Raw genomic sequence first — 26,032 nt, 5'->3', positions numbered from 1 at the left:
ACAGCCAATCATCACTTCTGAATAGCAATTTGGGTTGAACCATAAATGGATTACTATCATCCAGAAAATTGATATTTAAAAATGGTTATGCATATTAAACTCTGGTAATATTTGGGAACAAATGCTTCTGATTATAAAACTTTTCAAAAAAGCTGTAAAATATAAATATATGTGGGGAAAAACCTGAGTTCATTACATTGATCATTACAGAGTGTTGCCACAATTGGGAGCACGCTTACTAGTGTTCAGAATGATGTTGGTACTATAAAAGCAACCTTAGAAGATCAGAAGAAAAAAATGGAGACACTTCAGCAAAATGAGGTAAGGAATGCACTTGAAAGAAATGAGGATGAGAGTATTTCAAATCAAGTGATTTTATTTTTTTTCAGTGTCATGTAGAATACTCACTCACTCCCTATATCCTCCATTTTGTAATTTATTTGTCATACTGGAGTTGCAATAAAATAGGTTGCTTTGATGTAATGGTGTTCTATTTTTGCTGTTGACATTTCATCAAAATAATATCTGAAAGGAAGTAGAAGAATATTACTGAGATTTAACAGTAAATTCTTCAACTTTTCTATCAGTCATAAATTGTTAATTTAACAACTTCTATCAATATTGCTTAGTGATTAAACAGGCTAATCGTCAAAGTACTATTTGGAGATTTTACCTCAATTACCCTTTTGAATAATAAATCTGTTAGTTTCTGGTGTTGATAATGTAAACAAAACAGTCTAATTTGACAAATTAAAATTGTTCTGTATTTCTGTAGATGGGTACATTAAAAAGGGACAAAGGTTAATATGCAGGAAGCTGCCATATCATGATTTACCTGTAATAAGTTGGATCTGTGTATATGAGTTTAAAGAAAAGATAAACTTGTTGATTTACTAACTTTTTCACATATATTCTGTAAAACTGAATCTAATCCTGTTTCATAAATTTTTGAATAGTTATTTGTGAATTCTGCAAGAGTGTTTTTGTTACCTGAAAGGCTAACATTTACAATACAGGGGTCACCTGTCTTGTGTAGCATTATGTCATTCAGGAAAAGAAAATATCAGGTTCAATCTCCAGTCTGATTGGTTTAGTCTTCCAAACTTTTTCCGATAGGCTTCTCATCCCCACTGGCAATTGTTTTGTAGGATGGAATACTAAATGGATTGTCTTTGATGTTGAATAATAATGTGGATTTTTATGCTTGTAATATTGTTGACCAGTTGGATGCAAAATGGAAATTGACAAATTTTAAGCATAATTTTTCTTTGGTTAATTTAAAAATCCTTTCTTACCTGAATGCATTAAAAATAGCAATATTACCCTGAAATTGAGTAACGTTTTCTGTAGTTGGGGCATTCCATTTTCTCTGCCAGTATCAGATTTAAAACTGGGGGAAGCATCTTTATCCAGCTAAAGTTGACTGTCAGCTATGTACGTGGCATCCTGTTTTCCATTGGATTATGCTAACAATTTCTTTGCTCTTCCTCATTCTCTCTCTTACTTGCCACCATTCAGTTTAGCAGCTTAATACAGGCAATTCCCATTGAACTGCTGGCATTAGTCCACACAGTCTGACCTCCTAGGTCCTTTTCTTGAGAAAAAATGTGTGTATCTGGAAACCTTGCGTTCAAAATAGGCCTACCTTCTTTTGAGTATCTGAGAAACATTCCATTTCTGCTGACATCCTCTCCAATTCCTTTATGATGAAAATGTCACTGCTCCATTTTGTTTTCACTCTGATCTAGAGAGTTTTATCAGGTAAATGTTATCCTCTTGATTTTTGTAACCTGTCTTTCCTTCCCTTTTTGCATGCACTTTTCTAAATCTTCTAGGTCATCTAGATCCTGTGCTTTGTCTCTCACTTCCTACAAAGGCTGCACCCTTTGCTTTCCTCTTTGATGTATCTATACTAATCTATCTTTATTTTGTCTACACCTGGTTTCCTGAATCTTTGCTCTTACCATTCACTGTTTACATGTAGTAATTCCCCCAACCCCACAAGTCACTCCAGAATCCCAGTGTAATATACAGTTTCTATTTTATCCTGCCTGCTATTCAACACATCTGGAGTATTTGTGTTTACTTTTCCAATATCCCTTCTTTTACTTTAGTACTGTATGTTTTCAGTACAATTGCAATAGATATGGTGCTTGTCAATTCCATGCTAAAATGCTTTTCCATCTGGGATATCGATTTATGTGCCAAGCTGAAGCTACCATACAGTAAATACTGCTCCAGTGTGACCTCTAAAGAGGCCAAACACATGGATGACATCTTGGGTGAACATTCTGTTTACCTGAATGATTGAATTGATAGTACTTTTCCTTCTATTAGTCTCATTTTACCATTTGTTCCTCACTGTTCTATAAAAGACTGTTTTATTTTTCTGGCTTGTTTTTATTTGCTTCCTGCTCACTTTCGACACAGGAAAATGCACTCCAATGTAGGAATAGAAATAGGCTGTTAAATCCTTAAGATTCCTAATCCCAAGATACGGATACAGTGACTTTTGCTATGCCGTTTAATATCTTTTGATTAACAGAAGTCCATTAATCTCCGGGATCTTGGGGTCCCTATCCATAGATCCTTCGAAGTTGCTGCGCAATTTGATAGGGTGGCTATGAAGGCGTATGGTGTGTTGGTTTTCATTAGTCATGGATTGAGTTTAAGAGCCATGAGGTAATGTTGGAGCTCTATAAAAGTCTGGCTAGATCATACTTGGAATATTGTGTTCTAAGTGTGAGGACGTGAGATTCTGCAAATACTGGATATCTTGAGCAATGCTCATGAAATATCAAGGAACTCAGCAGGTCAGGAAGCATCTATGGAGGGAAATAAATAGTTGACATCTCAAGCCAAGACCCTTCATCAGGACTAGAAAAGAAGGGGGCAGAAGGCAGAATAAAATGTAGGGGGAGAGTGAGGAGTGTAAGCTGGCAAGTGATAGTTAAGCCCAGGTGACGGGGGAGGTAGGTGGGTGGTTCAGAGAAAATAGTCGAGTTTGTCCATTCTCACTTTATAGCAGGAGTTCCCAACCTGGGGTTCCAGGATCCCTTGCTTAACCGTTTTGGTCCATGGCATAAAGAAGGTTGGGAACCTCTGCTTTATAGTTAGTGTTCTCTAATCCAGTATCATTCATCCTGGTAAACCTCTTCAGCACCCTCTCAAAAGCCTTCCTGTAACATGGTGATCAGTACTGAACACAGTCCTACAAATATGTCCTAACCAAAAGTTTTATACAACTGTAACATGACTGACTTCTATACATAACATCCCTACATCTAAAGGTACAGACCTTCTTTACCACCATATTTCTTTTGTGTTGTATCTTTCAGAGAGGAATGGACCTGCACCCCAAGACTCCTCTGTATACCAGTGCCCCAAAGGGTCCTGCTTTTTATTGTGTACTTTTTTGCATTTGAGCTCCCAAAATGCAACACCTCACTTGTCTAGATTAAACTCCATCCGCAATTTCTTTACCCACATTTTCAACTGGTCTGAATCCTACTGAAGCCTTTAACTCTATCCAGAATTTCACCAATTTTTGTTACTATCTCCAAACTTATTAATCAGATCCCCTACATTCTTGTGTATATCACACACAAAACAAAACACATGAATTGCAAACATTTTATGGAGTACAAGGCCCATTCTGGTATGCTTTAGGGAAAGAGTGTCAAGGGGTTGGAACTTGGCCTTTTGAATGTCTACAACTGCAACCATCATCTGCATATTGCAGCTAGGCTATTGGAAGTTTGGATGACCTTGGCTCTTGTGTAGTCACAATGAGTTGAACAGTTTTTCATTAGTAAAGAAGATTAATAACACTGAGTTTATTTGATGTGGGTGCAAGTAAAGTACTGCCTTATTTGACTCTGACCTTAAGTAAGATTTGGCTCCGTTGAAGACTTTTTGACAACTGTTATAAATGAGAGATGAATCCTTGTGGGCAGCTGAATTCAAGGAGGATATTCCACAATTGTTTTTTGATTAATTGTTGCCATCCCTATCATATCTTTGAACATTTTCTAAGGAGAATAACACAGCCTTTCTAATCCAACGAAGCAAAATTTCCTCGTTCTTGGACATTCTTTACATTCTTGAGAAGCTTCACATTCTGGTGTATAGTGACTAGATTTGGACACACTACTCAAGCTTTAGCCTAACCAAAGTTGGGATGCTTGCATAACCTGTTTTATTTTCTGCTTCTGCTTATCTAACCCTGCATCTCATATGTTTTAATAAGTTTCAGTTTCAATGTGCTCTGCTGTCTTTGTAGGATTGACAGACATATCCATGCGGGTTGCTACTTTGACACACAAATTCTTCTGTAATATTAGTCTACAGTCTCTTTTTATTTTCTGCCAACATTCTTCATACACTAGTTCCTGTATGAAATTATTGGTATGTGTTTTCTTCATATCACTTGAGTGTTCTTTGCAGGTGTTAAAATCAATTTGTGTGGGATCATTACAAGCAAAGTGGAAAGTTTAGAACTATGTTGTAGTTGAACCTGCAATCTAAACTGTGATTATAATACAAATGAATTGTTAGAAAATGATCGCTGCTAAGAATTTTATTTTGTTTTATTTGCTGCATTTATTAAGTAATTTTTAAAAACTACTTAGCTTTGCTTAATTTCTCATGAGTTCCATTCATACTTTATGGTTTACTGGAAAAAGAAATGCCAATTTTAAACCCATTAAATGTTTTATGCCAAATTTTGAATTGGCATAAGCACATTCTACCATTTGTAACATTGTGGGCAGCTGACCAACATTTTGAAAGTTTTTGAAAGTACTGAAAATATAAGGAACTTGAGATTAAAACTAAAAAGGGTGTGTTTTTAATTGATCAGGTGTCTCCTCTGTAAAGATAAGTAGCTGGTGTTTCAGGATAATTACGTTGCATTATTTTAGATTTTGGATACAGGTTGAGTACATACCCCTTATGCGAAATGCTTGGGGCTGGAAGTGTTTCAGATTCCCGATGTTCTTGGATTTTATAATATAAAATGAGATAGCTTTGGATCACCATAATTTCCTGGATGAGTTCAAGGCCTGCTTCCCTTTCAGAACCTACAGGTTGCAACTTGGGTACATAAGGTCAGTTTGTTCAGCTTTCTACATCTGGAAAAGTTGTGGGAGTGATCCAGGCAGTAAACTGGGCCCTGCATGTTCTGCCTGACGCCGGCCCCCCCCCCCCCCCCAGGCCTGAGTCGACGTAGTAGTAGTAGTGCATGTTCTAGCCCATTGCTTTAATTGCTGCTATTTCGTTTTAATTTTTTTTCTAGATAAACCACTTGATAGTTTAAATGCAAATAAGAAAGTCAGATGCGATCACAAAAGATTGAAGCATAACCATTTGTTGAGAACATTCTGCACTTGGAGAGACAGGGTTTCAGGCAGAGTCGGCATGGCTGTATGGGAAGTTCCTGCTGAATAATTTTGAATTTTTCAAGGAGGTGTGTTGATGATAGCAGTTTAGTTGGCAGTCTGTATGAAATTCAACAAGGCCTTTGACCGTGTGCCATATGGGATCCAGGGCAAACTGGGAAATGAATTTCAAGCTGGCTTAGTACTGAGAGGTAGAGGGTTATTTTTACAATTGAAGACCTGAGACTTGATGTACCACAGCTATTGGGACCCTTGCTTATGAATGTGAATGTAGAAAGTATACCTAGTAAGTTCACAGATGCCATTGTGGATTTTGTCGATAGTGAGATGGCACCCAAGCCTAATCACGGAACAATTTACAATGACCAATTAACCTGCCAACCTGTACATCTTTGGGAGGAAACTGAAGCATCCGGAGGAAACCTGTACAGTCATGGGGAGAGCACAGACACCCCTCAGACAGGGGCAGGACATGAACCCGGGTTGCTGGAACTGTAAAGCATTGTGCTAACCACTGTGCTACTGATACTGTACTTTAGATTAAATAAGGACCAAGATGGCAGATGGAATATAATCCTGTAGAATATGAGCATTTTGGGAGGACTATGGCTAGGATGCAAACAATAAATAGTCGTATCTTAAGTACTGAGGAGCAGAGGGACAATGGTCTGAAGGCAGCAGCACAAATAGGTACGTATAGAAGGCATATAGAATACATTCCTTCATATTTGCTGTGGATAGGATACAGATGCTTACCGAATTGACAGATCGCTTTTAAAATTTGAATTACAGAACAGAATTGTGAAATAAATAAACAATTTTTTTCAACAAGTTTCTTGATGCACGTACTGGAAGGACGCAGAGAAGATACACCAGGATGTTGTCTCGGAGTAAGAGTTTCAATAATGAGATTTTGGTGCAGGGAAAACTGAGGGGTGATTTGATAGAGATATACAAAATTGATGGAGCAGTGATAGGAGGGAAAAGGTGAGAAACTTCTTCCATGAGCTGCAGTTTATATGTATAACCAGTGTGCATAGTTTTCAGGTAAGCAGTTGGAGATTTGGAGTGAATTTGTGGATTTTTTTTACCCAGAGGGCGCTTGAATTCTGAATTGCATTGCCTGAAGGGTGGTGTATGTTAGCATTTGAGCAGCTGAATGCCATTGCAAAGAATACTATGACTGAGTACTGGAAAATGGAATTGGTATAGATTGGTAGGGGCATGTTGGGCCTCAAGGCATGTTTCTGTGATGTGTGATTCTATTATGGAGTGTAAAAAAAAACTCAATAATCCAAAGAAAAAACCTTGCAGGAAAAAATACTACAGATTGAAAGTTATAAGTGAAAGTGAGTAATTAAAAGTTTAACATATTATCTTTGGAAATGTATATAAGAGATCTGTTTAAGTAGAGAAAGAAAGTGGTAATTTTGTTTGCTATTTATATAAAAAGCATGGAACTATTCAAGTATTGTCTAACTGTACTGTGTTTAGTGATTAAATCAATTTCTCTAATAGGTAGGAAGAAATGTATTGAGAATAAATTTCTTGGAAATTCCCAGGAACTACAATGAAGCCTATTCTTACGATATGCTTATCCTGCTTGCACACATTTGATTATATACTCCTAATACAGAGCAGTTTTCATTTCAACAGTTAACATTATTCACTTTTGCCAGTACAGTAAATTGTTAGGGTCAATGAAAGGAACCTGTTGTACAGATTGGGGTAAATTTATTTATGTAAATTCCAAGTGCTGTAATCTGTTGAGAGCAGAAAGGCTGCATAACTAACTAAGCAAATTCTGTTAGAACAGAGCATTTCACAACACATTCCATTACTCTTTTTCTTGAATGTTTAGAATAGAAAAAAACTTGTTTTGAAGTAGTTAAATAAGAGATTGAGATGAAAATTGGATTTCATTTTTGACAGACATAAATGCAGAAATGTTAGAGGCTTTTCTGAATAGCAATCCTACCATGAAAGGCTAGCCAAAAAAGAACAAATGCAATTTTGAAATAATTACTTACTTGTTTACATTGCTTACAAATTATTTAGATGTAGACTGAAAACTGCCAGACAAGATTATGCCTCATTTTTTAAACCCGCAGCAAATTCTCTTGAAGCGAATAATTATTTGAAGGCAAATCTCTCAAGATGTGACCAATCAAAGTGTTGATACTTGCATAATTGAAGTATTACTCAAGTAGTGGCTTTTGTCAGTTTGCTGTTGAAAGTTATTGTACCAGATATCTGCTACCATATAGGGGCAATTAGTGTGCCAGGTTCAGATACACGTTATTTTATAGAACATTTGGTTAGGTTGGGGCAGGCTTGTTGGACTGAAGGCAATGGATATTGGGAAACTTAAAACAGCCAATCTTCCGAATCATCACTTTAATAAGATTCATGCATTGAGAAAGAAACAATGGGAAGAGATTGAGCATTATTTAGTATTTTGGGTCAGGATAATTTATTAATATTATTGCACGTGCTCTTTGGCTCTAGCTGCCCATGCATTGTTATTTAAACCAGTCTTTTTTTTCCGCTTCTGTGTAAACTTTGCAAATTGAGTTGGGTTTGGGAAAATTACAGGTACCTGGACTGTGTTGGGTTTGGATTGGCTATTGTTTTAATTTGTGTTCTAACACCATTAGCAATTAAGCGTTTTTTTTTCATTTCAGGAAATCCTGGACGTGCAAGATGAATTAAATGAGTTGAATGCCACCCTTCTGTTTTACCACACCCGTAATGACCAAAGGCTGCAATATATTGATTTAAATGTTCGTAATCTGAGCCAGAGAGTTACCTTGCTGGAAAGGAATTTTCCAATTACTGATGGTGCTAAAATCAAGAGCATGAATAGCACTATGGTAAGTATACTTTTTAATTCAGTCAGTGCTTGATGATGGGTTCATCCAAATGAAGTGTAAACAATTTGAGTTTCTTGCATTTGATTGAAGAATGCACATGTATTACAAAAAAATTGAAGCGAACAAAAATACAGTAAAATAATTTGACACGCAAAGCTTGCTTTATTCTCAGTTAAAACTGTTGAAAGATATTGGATTGAGATTAATTACTTAATAATCATGTTAGTTGTGGTCTTAATCACACTATTAGAGTGCTAGCATTTTCACATGGAACATGTTGTTTGCCTTGTAACTGAATAATGAAATATAAAAGTTTCATATTTTAATCTCTTTGTGGGTTTACATTTGCTTATCCAAACTCCTCTAGTTCTACTGTGCTAGATTTTTTGTTTCTATGATTTCATCCGTTTGTCAGTTCCTGATTTTTTTTTTCTTCAAACCCACACTGGCAACTCTGCACATACTAATAAATAGCTTGCTGGTGCTCTTTGCTCTTTGTTTTGAATGAAAATCTATGGAGCAAAGCATAGGAATGAAAATTAATAAGCATATTTGGTAGTAAATTGGATCAGACATTGGCTTTGCGGGAGAAGCTAGTGAATGTTAGTAGGTGGTTGCCTCGCTGACTGGAGGCCTGTGAGTAGTGGAGTGCTGCAGGGATCAGTGCTGGGTGTGTTGTTGCTTGTTATCTACATCAATGATCTGAATGGTAAGGTGTATCACTGGATCTGCAATTTCGCGGCTGACACCAAGACTGGGGATGTAGTGGACAGCAAAGAAGACTATCGTGGCTTGCAAAAGGATCTGGACCAGCTGGAAAAAAAAAAATGGGCTGAAAAATGGCAGATAGAATTTAATGCAGACAAGCTTGAGGTCTTGCACTTCAGTAGGACCAACCAGGGTAGGTATTACACAGTGGACGGTAGGGCACTAGGAGTGCGGTAGAACAAAGGGATCTGGGAATACACGTCCATAATTCATTGAAAGTGGTGTCACACTTAGATAGGGTCGTAAAGAAAGCTTTTGGCACCTTGGCCTTCATAAAGCAAAATATTGAGTACAGGAAATGGGATGCTATGTTGAAGTTGTTTAAGACGTTGATGAGGCCTAATTTGGAGTATTGTGTGGGGTTCTGGTCACCTACTTACAGGAAAGATATCGATGAAATCAAAACAGCGCAGAGAAAATTTACAAGGATATTGCCAGAACTTGAAGACCTAAGTTATAAGGAAAGGTTGAATAGATTAGGACTCCATTCCCCAGAGCACAGGAGAATGAGGGGAGATTTGATAGAGATTTACAAAATTATGAAGAGAATAGATGGGATAAATACAAGCAGGCTTTTTTCACTGAGCTTGGGTGTGAGTAGAACGAGATATCATGGTTAAGGTTGAAAGGTGAAATGTTTAAGCAGAACATGAGGAACTCCCTCACTCAGAGGGTGCTGAGAGTGTGGAACAAGCTGCCAATGGAAGTGGTGGATGTGGGTTCGATTTAAACATTTAAAAGAAATTTGGATAGGCACATGGATGGGAGTGGTATGGAGGGCTATGGTCCGGATACAGGTTGATGGGACTAGGCGGATTAGTAGCTTGGCACTGATGAGATGAGCCAAAGTGTCTGTTTCTGTGCTGTAATGTTCTATGACATTATGACTCTAAAATTAATAACTTTTCTGTAAAGCAATTGTTTTAAGTTCTGAATAGAAAGAAAATAAAATGTTCAGTACAGCAATTTAAAGAATTTAAAGACAATTAACAGATAAATAAGATAAAACACAAAGCTTGACCTTAAAACTTGGACTATCTAGTGTGGTATTTCAATGTAAAACTTTTTTTTCATTTAATCAACTGTTTTTGTTAATAAATCAAATGCAGATCCTATCTGAATATTAGTGAAAAGAAAATTACATGAAAGAACAAAAATTTCTGCAGGTCAAATAACATTTGTCTTGAATGGTTCAAATCAAACTATAAATTGATATATTTAAAAATAACCATATGAATTGTCTAAGATTGTCCTTCTTGAGGCAATTTCATGCATATCTTACAAAGTTGTCATTGAAGTCATTTCAACTATAAAACGAATGGAACATCAAGAACAGATATCTTGACATTTATAAAAATACTATTTGAGGTGTGTTTTTCTGCTTCAGTTTATTGCAGAAAAAACATGAACGAGCAGTACAAATAGACACTTAATGGACTTTGGAAATGTCAAACTATGTAGCTAGTGGAGATGCTAATTAGCATGTTCGTACCTCATAAGGGGGAATTACTGCCAATAGTTGTTTCCACAAAGGCTTCCCAACTAGCTGACATTTATTGCTTGCCTAGCAGCAAAAGGCTGTTAGCTTTCAGATAGCTGTGCTGAAGGTCAAATACAAAATGAAACTCAATTTATTACACCACCTGCGCCTCTTAAATATCTCACAATTTGAGAATTAAAAGGTTTGACAGACAAGAAAAAAAAGAGCCTTGATGCTGACCGTAAGGACGTAAAGATTTCTATAGTCTTAAAATGTTTTACTTTTAGTGGATCTTGAAGCTTTAACGAGAAGTTTAAGGCTCGGTTCTCAATTGCCTTATCATGCTGATTATTCATGTACAAGTCTGGATAGTGATAGATAATTCAAGCTCAGCAGCATATGCATAAGATGAGCATATTCTTTGGTTCAATTGCCATCAGTGTGCCAAGATCTTCAATTAGGTGCTGCCTTAGCTCTTCGAGATATTCTACAAAAGGATCAGTGTTTGGTATTGTCCAATGTGGAGGAGTAGCAAATACATTAAATTGAAGGAATGCAAATTAAATGCAGTCTCGTGGAAAAATTGTTTTTGGTCCTGGAATTGAGAGAAGGGACAGGAAAGATGGGCAGATATTTTCTATGGTTATATGGAAAATGCCATTTCATGGGAGTGGTTTGTAAAGGTTATGATTTTCACTAAAAGGAAGTTGCAGAGAGAATCCAAATTCACTGTATTTTCTGGCTTTCCACTGGCCATTCTGCCATTTGCAGCCTTAGAGTACTGTACAGGTGCACATTCCTTTATCCGAAATTCTGAAATCCAAAAAGCTCCGAAAATCGAAGTTTTCTTCGCCAGCAGCTGACCTCACTTAGATGTGACGTGGCAGCACTAGCAGGGGCCGCCAGACGTCAGTTGTGGCTCAGCGCTCCTACTGGTTACATGTGCATTTGCTGTTCGCTGATATTTTGTGTTCAGTGTTGACTTCGTGTATAATTTCACTGTGAAAATGTCAAAAAGAGCTGCAGATACCCCTATAGGTAACAATGAGAAAAAGAGAAGGAAGCATCTATCATTATCAGTAACGCAGAAAGTGGAGTTATTGCAGAAGTTTGATTGTAGTGTGTCTGTGTGGCGTCTTACTGAAGAAAATAGTGTTGGATCTACCACTGTATATGATTTAAATAGACAGAAAGACAAATTACTGAAGTTTTATAGTGACAGTGATGTTCGACATTTATTCCAATAAGTCATTTACCATGTGTTTGATTCGGTTCGTTTGAAGCTGTATATTTTTATGTTTTATTGAACGTTTTTGTTGGAAATAAAATTTTTTCTTGTCATTATTCCCTAAACAATACAGTATAACAACTATTTGCATAGTATTTACTTTGTATTAGGTATTATAAGTAATCTAGAGATGATTTAAAGTATATGGGAGGATGTGCGTAGGTTTGGTACACCGCCGGGTTCTAAAGTCCACCGCACTGAGACAGGTTAAATAAGGGACTTGAGCGTACGTGTCTTTTGGTATCGGGGTGGGGTGGGGTGGGGGTCTGAAATCCGAAAAATTCTGAATGCCAAAATGCAACTGGCCCCAAGGATTTCGGATAAGGGATTGTGGACCTGTACTAAATTTGTCAAACATAATTTCTCTTCCAAAACTCATGTCAGTTCTGCCCAATCATGTCATAATTTTCTAATTGCCCTGTTATCACTGCTTTGCAACAGATTGAACATTTTCTCTGCCTCTCTGCCTCTCATAGGTGCCCACATTTTTGTTTCATGGTCATGACTAATTAGGGAGTATATTTGTGTTGTAATGCAATCTTGAGAGAATAAAACAATTTTTTCAGCTGTATTATTGCCAATTCATTTGTTTTAGCCTCAGTCTCTTCTAGGAACTTACGAACTCCATATTCAAATAATTTGATCGTAAAGTTTCATAGGTTTCCTACCGCTCAGGAGTTAGAATATCAAATATGCCTCGGGAATAGTCCTTATTCAGTATTTGAAAATATAAACAAATTCATCTGTTGTTCTTGAATCAGGTGGTAAAGATGTCGCATGATTTAATGAATTATTCAATTCCCTTTGCCGTAATTGTTGACAGGATGCACTCATTGTTGCTTTGACATCAGTAAATCTTCAGATTTAATGCCCTTTTTGTGGCCCCAAAAAAAGAGGCTACATCTTGTCCTTTCATACGCACCATATTTTTCACATGTGCAAGACCCCTAAAACCTTTTAATTGTGTTTAACGTTGAAGTGAGCTTTCTTACCAGTATAGTTTGAATTCCTTATTTCTCTATTTCTGATCATTCCTGATCTTAAATAATTATTTTCAATACTTCTTTTCTTTCAGCAAAATGACAACATTCAAGTGCCAAATTTTAGGGAAAGGTTGAAGGTTATGGTCAATGCTCTCGCCAACAAATCAGCTAATCTAGGTAATACAAGTGTAGTCAACAATCAAGGTAAGCTAATTTAAAGATAGGAAACGCTGCTTGTGGATTTGATGTATTAAGAAAATGCTATTCATTTAAAAAAAATTCTCCCTGTAAAAGATAATGTTAGCATCTGTTTGGTTCCTTCATAGTTAAAGTACAACATAGTTAAACAACCATAAGGATGTTCATCATTATGGATTTCTGATCTACAGTATCAGAACAGATTAAAAATCAATTATTCATATTCTTCCCTAATAATACAATATTTAAAGTTTGCACATTTGAGTTATCATATGTGATAAACTAGAAAGAATTTTGTTATATCTAAATTACATTGCGAATCTCCATGTTGATATTCTTATAATCAGGTTACCGTGTTTCCCTGTCCCTCTCCCCGTTAGCATATGCCGCATTACCCTACCTCTTTGATTAATGTTCTTGTTGTAATTCAATGTCAAATTTTGTTTATTAGCACTATGTGAATAGTCTTAAAAGTTCAAAGTACTTCAAAACTTTGAACTTTGTCTCCGTACTTTTAATGTCATAGAACATTCACTAAATTCCATTATATTACATAGAAAATGGATTATATGGAATGTACCTTGAAAAATATCTTGAGGCTGCAAGGAAGAGAAACTGAATCCTGAAGCAAACCAAGAGATGTACTTTCAGGAAGGCACAAGGCGAAGAGAGTTATAAGCTTAGTGGAATTGAGTGTTTAAAAGGATAATGCTTCATTAATTAAGTAGGAAATTGGAAGAATAGTATTTTAAAATTTTAACTTGCCTTGATTAAGGAAATAATAGATATAAGTAAGATTTGTACCTACAATTATGGTATAAATAGCTGGATTTTGCTGATTCCTGCCCTGTGTTTTTTGTGAACTGAGGTATTTCAGACCAAGGGTCACAATCTGAAAATAAGGGTTATGCATTCAGGCTGGGCTGAGGTGAGATTTCTTCAGCTGGTATGCTGAAACATCAGGTATCACTACCCAAGAGAGCTGTGAAGGCTCATTCACTGAGTATGTGTAAGAAAGTGGCAGCAAAATAGAAGAATGCAGTTCTGTGTGTGCGTGTGTTGTTTTATCTCTAGAAATTTCTCTATTATCACTAGTTTTACCAATTGTTTTGGGGGCAGGTCTTTCTGCATTTTCTGAAGTCCGGTCATTATTCGGACCATTTGCAGTAATATATTTAGTTAAGTTTTACTGCTGATAGGTTAGAGGGGTTAGCTATTGTATGATCAAATGATAAAGTGTGTAAATAAAATCTAATTAACTTGTATTCTTGTTGATTGGAAAATTGGTAATACTTAAACAAATTTGAGGATTTCACCCTTTTAGACATGCACCATCTTATCTATATTAATTCTTATGATGTCCTAGGATTCATGAAGCCAGTGAATTAGATGTGACATGAGAGTTTAGCACTTTTTAAAATTTTTGATAAGGAAATTGACCAGAAAGGGCAAAGGGAAGTAAAGAACGAGCGGAAGGAGAAAACTAGATGTGTTTGTGTGAATGGAGTGAGAAATTGAAGACTCAACTACATGTTCAATAATTACCAGCAGATGTCAGTGGTGATATACTTCTGAATTTCGGTTGCTAACTTGTTCTGCTTTGTCTGTTTAATACTGCTAAGCACTTGTTGTTTCATTCCAGTTTGTCTTTGAGGGGATGTGGGTATCACTAGCTAGGCTGACAGTTCTGCTGCTCTCTAAAAGGTCTTTGAAGGGGATGGATAACGACTGCCTTGACCTGCTACATCTTTTCTGGAAGTGAGTTAAAGCAACAATACAGGACAGGCAATATTTCTTGCATTAGGATGGTATGTGACTTGGGGGGATACATTGTATGTGGTGATATTCCCATTTTTATGTTGCCTTTGTCCTCCTTGGCAGGAGTGGTCAGGAGGTTGGAAAATTCTGTAGCAAAAGCTGAAGTGGGTAATTGTCTTTTTAAATTCTTTTGAGACAAAGGTTCAAAATAAAATGGAAGGTGCAAGAAGCTAACTTCACAGAAAATTCGTTCCATTTAATAGTTTAAAAACTAGGTATTTCTAGGAGTTGTTCCTCATCCATGAACTGTCCAGTAAGTCTGCAATATTCCTAATCGGTTTGTCATTGTCACGTGTACTGAGGTACAGTGGGAAAACTTTTACATGCCATTCATACAGATAATTTCATCGTTATCAGTACATCAAGGTAATATGAGGAAAAAAAAATGCAGAATATAGTGTTTTTTTTTGTTACAGAAAAAATGCAGTCCAGGCAGGCAATAAGGTGCAAGGCCATGATGAGGTGGATTGTAGATTTAAGTTGAGTTCATCTTTTTGTACAAGAGGTCCATTTGTTAGTCTTATGACAGTGGGGTAGAAACTGTCCTTAAGTGTGGTGGTACATTTGGTCTACGTGCTTTCAGGCTTTTGTATCTTGCGCATTATAGGAGGTGGGAGAAGAGAATACATTTGGGTTGGGAGAGGGCTTTGATTATGCTTGGCTATTTTACTGAGGCAGCACGAAGTTGGACAGAGTCCATGAAGGGAAGGTTGGCTCACATGATGTTCTGAGCTGTGCCCACAACTTTGTAGTTTCTTGTGGTTTCTGGAGAGGAATCAGCTGGACTGGAAGGTAACTTGTTGTTTCTGGACAGATACAGAGGTTGTGGTGAGGAATAAACTGCACCAACAAGTAAGTGAAGGTGTCTGGTAGAGCCTCTCCATTGGAATTCTGTCTCACATGCTTTGTAGGGTTGGGTCTTTGATTCTGTTGGGCCTTGATGTTGGGTGCTCTTGTAGGTCAGGCATCAAGACTTGACTGCTGGAGCTTCTGTTGATTGGGCCTCCAATCACAGTGCCCTAAGAGTGGGTTGGATCTCAGCTCCTGCAGGTCAGGCATTCTGCTGGGATCCAGGAGTTGAATCTTGGCAACAGTTCTGTCAGGTTGGATCTGCACTCTATACAAGCTGCTGCGTAGATGGGACCATTCTAGGGCTTGCTATTTGGTTCCATGTGGTTTGTAGAGTTGGGTTGGCGGTTCATTTGCTCAGATCGCTAGAATATCACCAAACCCGTAAATAAACTTAAGAGCATTATTAGTTATTTTTAAGAGACTTAGAATTTTAGTTTTAAGAGTAGAATGATTGTAATAGAAGTAATGAATAGTTTTACACAGAGCAGCTTGCATTGAGTTGCCATATTCTGCTCCCATCTTGCTAGTCTTTATTTCATCAAGTTATTTTTTTTCATATACCTATCAAGTGTGAGAGTTCCAACCATTCTTTGAAAATAATGGCTCAAGTCTTCCTTATAAAAGCTGGCAATTTCATTTGGAACTGTCAGCATTTACCCTCATTACTAGAAATTTCAGCCATCTGTACAGATATAGATGTTTTGAACTTTCCCACTGCTTTAAAATGTATTAAACGTAAGAGATTCTGCAGTTGCTGGAAATCCAGAGTAATATATTCAAAGTACTGGAGGAACTTAGCAGGTCATGCAGAACGTATGGAAACTAGAAAAAGAAGGTGGGGGTGAGGGGTACAAGCTCGAAGGTGATGTGTGATGCCGGTTGAGTGGGGAGGAGGATGAAGTAAGAAGCTGGGATGTGATAGGTGAAAAAGTAAAGGGTGAGAAAAGAAGGAATCTGATAGGAGAGGGGAGTGGATCGTGGGAGAAAGAGAAGGAGGGGACACCTTGGGGAGTTAATACGCAGGTGAGGCAAAGAAGACTCTATGAGACAGCTCCATGCAGCAGCTCTGTTCCAGACCCAGTCACTATTACTGCTGGGAATGAGTGTTTTACCGAGTGCACCATGTACCGTCCATAGTTAGTGACGGGCCTTTGTCACATTACCACCCTCCTCTCCTGCAGCAGCAATGTTTGGCAGTCTTGACAGGAAGTCCGCTGTGATGTTCTCCTTGCCTGCTTTGTGCCACACACAGAACCTGAAAGGTTGAAGTTCCAGGTACCACCTAGTCACCCTGGCATTCTGGTCCTTTATTGTCTGGATCCAGGTCAGGGCTCTGTGGTCCATCTGGAGGTCAAACTCCCTCCCAAGAAGGTAGTACCTGAGGCTGTCCAACGCCCACTTGATTGCCAGACACTTCTTCTCGATTGTGGAGTACCGGGTTTCATGGGGCAGAAGTTTCCTGCTGAGATATAACACAGGACGTTCCTCACCTGGCTCTTCCTGAGCCAGTACTCCCCCGATGCCTACACCTGAGGCATCCACCTGCACCAGGCAGTGGCGTTCAAAGTCAGGACTCTGCAACACAGGGGAAGAGCATAATTTCTCCTTCAGGCCCTGGAAAGCACTTTCACACTCCTCACTCCATTCCACAGGATTACGGGCCAATTTGCAGGTGAGGTTGGTCAATGGGGCTGCCAGGGTTGAAAAGTGAGGGATGAACCGTCAGTACCAGCCCACTAGGCCAAGAAAAGACCGGACCTGGGTCTTGGTACGGGGCCTGGGGCTGTTCAGAATGGCCTCAACTTTATCCACCTGAGGCCGGACTTCACCTCTCCCCAACTGATACCCCAGGTACTGGGTTTCCTGCCTGGCCCACTCACATTTCTGCAGGTTGACCGTAAGTCCTGCCGCATTGATTGCACCCAGGACTCAACGAAGGTGCTCCAGATGTTCCTCCCAGGTCAGACTAAAAATGACCACATCATCCAAACAGGCAGTGCTGCAGTCCTCACAACCTGGCAGCACTCTGTCCATAAGCCTCTGGAATGTGGCTGGAGCACCATGCCTTATGAGAACAGGTTGAGTGAATTTGGCCTTTCTTCCTTGGAGCGACAGAGGATCAGAGGTGACCTGATAGAGGTGTATAAGATGATGAGAGGCATTGATCATGTGGATAGTCAGAGGCTTTTTCCCAGGGCTGAAATGGCTAGCAGAAGAGGGCACAGTTTTAAGGTGCTTGGAAGTAGGTACAGAGGAGGTGTCAGAGGTAAGTTTTTTCACGCAGAGAGTGGTGAGTACTTGGAATGGGCTGCCCGCGAAGGTGGTGGAGGCAGATATGATAGGGTCTTTTAAGAAAGGGGACACCTTGGGGAGTTGATAGGCAGGTGAGGCAAAGAAGACCATAGGAGCAAAATAGGAGCCCATTGACTCCGCTCCGTATTTCATCTTGGCTGATCTATTTTACCTTTTAGCTCCAATCTCCTGCCTTCTCCCTGTATCCCTTCGCCCCCTGACCAGTCAAGAATCTATCAACCTCTGCCTTCAGTATACTCAATGATACCCTCCACAGCCGCCTGTGGCAACGAATTACGACAGATTCACGACTCTGTCTAAAGAAATTCCTCCTTGTCTCCATTATAAAGGGATGCTCCTCTATTCTGATGCTGTATCCTCTGGTCTTAGACTCTCCCACCATAGGAAACGTCCTCTCCAATTCCACCCTGTTGAGGTCTTTCAACATTCGATAGGTTTCAGTGAGGTCCCCCCCCCCCCATTCTTCTGAATTCCAGTGAATACAGGCCCAGAGCCATCAAGCCCTCTTCATGTGATAAGCCATTCAATCCTGGAATCATTTTCATGAACCTCCTTTGACTCCTCTCCAGTTTCAGTACATTCTTTCTAAGTTAAGGAGCCCAAAACTGCTTACAATACTCCAAGTAAGGCCTCACTAGTACTTTATAAGGCATCAACATTACATCCTTGCTTTTATATTCTAGTCCTCTTGAAATGAATGCTAACATTGCATTTGCCTTCCTCACCACAGGCTCAACCTGCAAATTAACCTTTGGGGAATCCTGTACAAGGACTCTCAAGTCCCTTTGCGCCTCAGATTTTTGAATTTTCTCCTCTTTGGGAAATAGACTGCACCTTTATTTCTTTTACCAACGTGTATGACACTGTATTCCATCTGCCACTTTTCTGCCCATTCTCCCAATCTATCTGTCCTTCTGTAGCTTCTCTACTTCCTCAAAACTACCTGCCCCTCCACCTATCCTTGATTCATTTGTAAACGTTGCAACAAAACCATCAATTCTATCAGTTAGGTCATTTACATACAATGTGAAAAGAATTGGTCCCAACATAGACCCCTGTGGAAAACTACTAGTCACTGACAGCCGACCAGAAAAGGCTCTCTTTATTCCCACTCTTTGCTTCCTGCCAGTCAGCCATTGCTTTATCCATGCAAGTATCTTTCCTGTAATACCATGGTCTCTTAGCTTGTTAAGCAGCCTTGTGTGGCACCATAGCAAAGGCCTTCTGAAAATCCAAGTACACCAGATCCATCAATTCTCCTTTGTCTACCTGCTAGTTCAAAGAATTGCAACATATATGTCAGGCAAGGATTTCCCTTACGGAAACCATGCTAACTATGGCCTATTTTATCATTGCCTCCAAGTACACTGAATCCCAATAATCGACTCCAACATCTTCCCAACCACTGAGGTCAGACTAACTGGCCTATAATTTCCTTTCTTCTGCCTGAGTGGAGTGACATTCGTAATTTTCCAGTCTTCTGGAACCATTTCAGAATCTAGTGATCCTTGAAAGATCATTACTAATGCCTCCACAATCTCTTCAGCCACTTCTTTCTGAACCTTGGGATGTACACCATCTAGTCCAGGTGACTTATCTACCTTCAGATGTTTCAGTTTCCCAAGAACCTTCTCCCTGGTAATGGCAACTTCACACAGAGGTAAGAGGGAAGCCTGAGTGGGGAATGGAAGGAGAGGGGAGAGGGGAAAAATTATGGGAAAGATCAGTAAATCATTGCTGATGCCATCAGGTTGGAGGCTACCTAGACAGAATATGAGGTGTTGCTCTTCCAATCTGAGAGTGGCCTCATTGTAGCAGTAGAGGCGGTCTTGGACCAACATTTTGGAATGGGAATGTATTTAAGATGTATTTCTATATTTTCTGGTTCGTGTATTCGGGAGGGTTAAAGGTAGAGGAGAAAGAAGATTCTGTAATATAGCAGGAGTACAGGTTTCCCCCGCCATCAGAAGATAGAGCGTTCCTATGAAACAGTTCGTAAGCCAGAATGTTGTAAAGCGAAGAAGCAATTACTATTTATTTATATGGGGAAAATTTGTGAGCATTCGCAGACCCAAAAAATAACCTACCAAATCATGCCAAATAACACATAAAACCTAAAATAACAGTAACATATAGTAAAAGCAGGAATGATATGATAAATACACAGCCTATATAAAGTAGAAATACTTTTCTACAATCATTGCCGTACTGTTCTCCGTAGCGAAAATCTCATGCAAGCGCTCTCGGCAAAAACATTCTCCAGTAACCTTTAAGCTATGAAACTGCCAAATCTACCAAATAACACATAAAAATACACAGCCTATATAAAGTAGAAATAATATATGTACAGTGTAGTATCACTTACTGGAATTGGGAAGACAGTGCCGAGCGCACTGATGATGGTGTGTTGAGCTGAGTCGTTGGAGGTTGGGGTGGTGCAGTGGTCCCCAGCCTTCAGGCTGCCGACCGATACCGATCCGCGAAGCATGCAGGGGTATAGCGATAGCTGGGATGCACCCAGCACATCTTTAAGAAAAAACCGAAATAAACAAGCTAATTAATTAGGTGCCGCCCGGCACATAAATGTTGGCCCAGATCAGAGGCAATAGCCGATTGTGTCGCCTCTGATCTGGGCCAACATTTACGTGCCGGGCGGCACCTAATTAATTAGCTTGTTTATTTTGGCTTTTTTCTTAAAGATATGTTGGGTGTGTCCTGGCTACCGCTGCATTCTTCGCGGCAAAGTATCAGTCCACGGCCTGGGGGTTGGGGTGGTAGGACACTGGGGTGTCATCTCATTGTCGTCTGTTTCCATCAGAGCAGGCGGGTCATCTTCTTCTATGTCTGCCTGTGGCTGATGTGGAAGGCTTGAGAAACAACGGTATGCTTGACTGCTTAGCCTCGCGCATTTTTCTATCATATAGTTCTTTGTAAGCACTCAAACCATCTTGAAAATATGCCCTAAACCGACGTACTCTTTCAAAATGAAAGTCGTAGTTTTCTGCAATCATTGAAGCGAAAATCTCACGCCGTTGCTTCACGTTCAGTTCCTGGACGACTTCACTTTCAGTCTGTTCGCTACTGCATTTGGTTTCGATTGTTATCCTTTCCTCTTCCAATTGCATCAGCTCTTCATTTATCAGTTCTTAGTCATGGGATGCCAAAACCTCTTCAACATCATCTTCGTCAACTTCCACAAGCCAAACTCACTTTGTCCTTACTTCGTTCACCACGATCGAAACGCTTAATTATGTCTAGTTTTACGCAAAGTGTAACACCCTTATGAGCTCTTTTAGGCTTTTCCGATACCTTAGAACTCATCTTGCTAACAGCTGCTCACAGGCACGTGTTTAAACTATGCTGGCTAGAAAGCAGTTCAGGGGGAGGAGCTTGGTTGTTCGGGGGGCGCGCTGCCTATTTTTGTAACAGTGAAAACACCTACTGTTTGGGAAAACAGGTAACTAATGTAGGTCTTTCATAACAGCAAGTTTTCGTAAAGCGAACGTTCCAAAAGTGGGGGACACCTGTATAATTTCTCTAACTATGCCCTCCTCTTGTATTTCTGTCTCTTCATCGTTGAAGCTTTTCTTCCGAACTTTTCAATTAAGTCAGGTGAATAACTAATGAAATCCTTTGTATTTCTGAGGTGACCTCTTCTGTGTTATGCAAATTATAAGCATAGAATGGAGAAGAATCCGAGGAATGAAACAACCATGCAATGCAAATAAAATGGCAAAATAATAAATACTCAAAACTTTGATGTAGTGTTTTAAATGTCTATATATCTTTAGGACTATACTGTGCTTTGAGTTTTATTGCAAAGTAATAAGTGACTCAACATGAAAATTGTAGTATGTTGAAAGACATGCCCCCAAGTGCAATAGTGTGTAACATAAAACATTGAATTATGTTAAATCAATGTTGGAACACTTTGGGGCTTATGTTTAATTCAGATGATTAGTTAATTGACATTTTTAGCACAAGAAACTTGAAATTAAGTAGTTTGCATATAAAATTAGTGTTTCTTATGAGATTTGAACCAAGGACCGCCATGGATCATAATACTCATTTAAAACACATTGCTCATTGGTAACATTACTTGCAAATTAAGAGCAAGTAGAAAGTTCAGAACCATGGCAGAAGTGATGTTGTGTCATTTCTTTAAATAGTTGAACCCAGGTTTGGGCTAAATTAGCTGCCAGCCAAAAAGAGGTAGCAGTATTTGATTTGAAATTCATTATAACTATAAATTTGGATAACAAATTTTCTTGGAAAAAAAAATTGCAAAGCTCTCATGTTTGTTGAAATTACCATAATTTTTGCTTGAATGGTTTTGGAGATTTCGATGCCAGATATGTTTTCATTTGACCACAATCTGGTTTGTGCACTAGTTCATAGTAATGCAGATTATTACCGTTGTGTGCAAGTGCATGAGCAATCTCAAAGATACTTCCTGCTAATTAATCTGTACGAAATGTACAGATAGACCTTTTAATAATTTCCCTAGAGGCTACTGATATAAAGAAACTAAAATGAACTTTTCTAGGGCATTATTATGTTTCTCTTTCCCCAGGAACATTCTTCTGTTTTACCAACAGCAAAAAAAGTGCAAACTTTAAAAAAAGTGAGCCCTCCAACATCTTATAATAGTTGAAATATTTGCCTTCAAATTTCCCGGATCATTTACCTCAAGGCACACACCATTTTAAATTGCTTTTTTGGTGTTAGCTGTGTTTTGGTGTTGCCCAATAGATTTCAATGCAAAACCTAAAATAGATGGGAACCTTCCTTCCTGAGCAAAATGTTTCTGTTCCAGCTGGCTATCTACACAGCTATTTTGGAGATCTTCATTTCTCAGATTTGCATATGTCATGTAGTTTCTTCCAGTTTAGTTTATGAAGCTATACTGCCTGAGATTGTCAAATTTGTATGTGAAAGTGGGGCCAAGGTGCCACTAAAGCTGGAAAAGGAACTGAGGGAATCTACTTATAATAGATATCTGGAATATGTAGAATATTGGCCTCAAATGAGGAAGAGATGTAAGTTTGTTTTAACGTTGTCCAAAATTAAATAACCTTTGGATTTCGCACAAGATTGCGAATGATGAATGCATCTGTGCACTGAATACCAACTGATGTTGATGAAGCAGTGGTGGCATAGATTTGCAAGATGTTATTATGAACTAAATTTACTGTCTGATAAGCTGTTTCCAAAATAAGAGAGAATAGAATTGAATGGCATACTGTTATTTTCAGAAAGTCATCAATAGTTGAATTTAAAAAGGTTTAATTAAAATTTAGTAAAAGTGATTGTGATTGTCAAGGAGAATCTTTTTTTTGTAGAAAGTTTTCTGAAATAGCATGAGTTTTATTCTCTCTAAGAAATTATTGTGTATATAATATTAATCATTTTTGACATTTGTTTAAAAGTGGGTAAAATTAATCTTGCCTGAAAGCCAGTATTGCTGTATACTTTGAAGAATGATATCACAAATATGTTGAAATTAGAGCTGATCAATGACGTGTAACTTGATGGCAAATTTAATTATGTTGAGTGTGGTGCTTGGAAATCACGGTTGGGGTGGTCAGTTTGTTGTTTCTGAGAATACTTGTAGAATTAGTATGGAGTAAGCCATGTGTTATATCGCTCTTGTGCATTCACAGTTACTCAACATCCCTTTTGTTAAAATATGTTTAATCCAATATTTAACATATAGAGGGAAATGCTACTAGAATTGGAAAATCAAGGAAGGATTAGATAGGCCTATGTTGTTTTCTTTGGAACAGAAAAGGATGGGATTTAGGTGAATAAAATTGAGGGGCACAGACAGCTAAAAGGATGGGTCTAATTTCTCTAGCAGTGAAAGAAGCAGAGCATAGATTTGAAGTAATTGAATATAGTAGTGTAGAGATGGGTATTTTTGTCAATGTAATAGGGGTCTGGAACTCCAGGGAAGTAGTAGAGACAAAAACATGTAATACATTTAATTAATATATAGTTGTGTACTTAAGTCATGACCTGCAAGAATATGAACCTGGAGCTGGAAGGTGAGATTAGGCTGTTTGTCCTTTGGCAGAGGCATGATGAGCACCTTTGTTGTAAATTTTGTGAAGAGAAAATAAACCAAAGATGAAAAAAGGCAGAAGAGGTTATGATTTCCAAGATGAAAGGATGAATAAATGATGTAAATTCATTAATCCTCATTAGATAATTTTTCATGGAAAGATTATGGGCACAGATGCATCTTGAAATGGAATGATGCATTGCTTACTGTCAGCATGATTTCCTGTTGGAAGCATGATTTTAGATATTTATTTTTTTTTAGCTTGAATGACATTGAAGAAAAGACAAATTGGTATATGCATATTTAGATATAAAATCAAAATCAATGTTCATTTTAGCTGTTGTTTGAGAGAATAGTCAGTCAATTTTGTTGCAGACTTTTGTCCTGCTACAGGATGGAAACAGTTCGTGAAGTTTTTAAACTTCTTTAGTTGTACTTTATGGCTTGTTTAAAGTTTTCTTCCAATATATGAACATCTGAATTTGGGGTAGAAGAACTCACTTGGGCCCTCATGCTTGTTCCTCATTTAGTAATGTCATGGCAGAAGAATGATATGCCAGATCAGCAGACATCCCACCTCTCCCGGAAGTTCCAGGAGTCTCCCACATATTGATAGTGGCTCCAGGATGCCCGGAAATTATATACAATATCCCGGAAATTGATTTTTTTTGAGAGGGAGAGCGAGCATCCTGATTGGTCTCTCTTCATGCTAAGAGTGGTCCCCAACCACCGGGCTGCAAGGAAACGATATTAAACAACATGAGTCAGCTGCACCTTTCCTCATTCCTTGTCACACACTGCTGAACTTGAACGCACATGAGGTCATTACGCACGCGACATCCATGTCAGCGCGAGAAGAGACTCAACTCCTCAAGCTTGCAAATGATGACGGGCTCAAAAGTACATTTGACATAACATCTCTGCCGGCATTCTGGATCAAAGTCAAGGCTAAATATCCTGAGATAGCCATGGAAGCACTGAAAACGTTGCTTCAATTTCCAACATATCTCTGCAAAGCGGAGTTCTCTGCAATGAATGCAACGAAAACTAAATTGTGGAATAGACTGGACATAAGGAACCCCCTTCGAGTATCGCTGTCTCCCATCACCCCTCGATGGCACCGTCTTGTTGCAGGAAAACAAGCCCAGGGCTCCCGCTGATTCAGCGATATTGGTGTGTTGCAATGATTTTATATGTTCATACGAGGAAAATATGCTCTGTGTGTTTAATATTAAATTCGTTAGATAAACCCTTTTAGAAACGAAATTGAGTGTATTAGCTATTTATAACTGACATAGTCGACTTATCACCAATATTCCAGTCGTGATTAAAACCCCCGCCCCCGGTCGGCTGGTCCGCAAGAATATTGTCAATATTAAACCGGTCCGCGGTGCAAAAAAGGTTGGGGACCCCTGCTAAGCAAACCTATCAGTTTTCTCTGTTGGCGGGCTTTACAGTCAACCTCAAAAATAATGACAGTGTTGCTCGCTGCACTATTTGCAACAGTGACTTTTCTATTGCCCATGGTGAGTTAAAATGTAAAAGACATGTTGAGGTGAGTTTAACAGGTGTCATTCATTCATTAGCATAGCTAATGTTATTTAAACTAGCTGGCTGGCTGCTAAGGAACTACGCTATTGATGTCCTACGTGATGAGGCCAAACTCCCTGTAGACTTAAAGTTGTAATAGAATAAATATGATAATATAATATAAGTACATATTTTAATGTCACATTTTCTGCATATACCCAACTCGGTTTACAGATTAGACAAAATCACTAAACGAAGTATTACATTCACCCTTGGAGGTCGACCGGGCGGGGGTGGGGGTGGATATGGGGTTGTGGGGGTGGGGGGGCGTGGGGGTGCTACCTCCCTGAAGTGAGTTTTTGCAGGGTGGGATGTCTGGATCAGACTAATCTCAACTCTACATTCCCTCCAAGTATAATGACCTTTTTGCATTCTTGCTGATCAAGAATGTATTTGCCTCTTCCTT

At 38.7% G+C, this 26,032-nt stretch overlaps 1 protein-coding gene across 1 annotated transcript in view; it reads left to right on the top strand.

The window, feature by feature from the left end:
- efcab14 (EF-hand calcium binding domain 14) overlaps positions 1-26,032 on the top strand; it is a 56,506-nt gene that overhangs the window by 22,132 nt on the left and 8,342 nt on the right. The window contains exons 5-7 of the mRNA XM_063064227.1: positions 211-321; positions 8,084-8,272; positions 12,884-12,995. Of these exons, the coding sequence (XP_062920297.1) occupies positions 211-321; positions 8,084-8,272; positions 12,884-12,995 (412 nt within the window). The remainder of the gene's footprint in view (positions 1-210; positions 322-8,083; positions 8,273-12,883; positions 12,996-26,032) is intronic.

Source organism: Mobula hypostoma, chromosome 12 (assembly GCF_963921235.1).
Source record: "Mobula hypostoma chromosome 12, sMobHyp1.1, whole genome shotgun sequence".
In the NCBI taxonomy this organism is placed as follows: domain Eukaryota; kingdom Metazoa; phylum Chordata; class Chondrichthyes; order Myliobatiformes; family Myliobatidae; genus Mobula; species Mobula hypostoma.
This window is presented reverse-complemented; position numbering and strand designations above follow the sequence as displayed.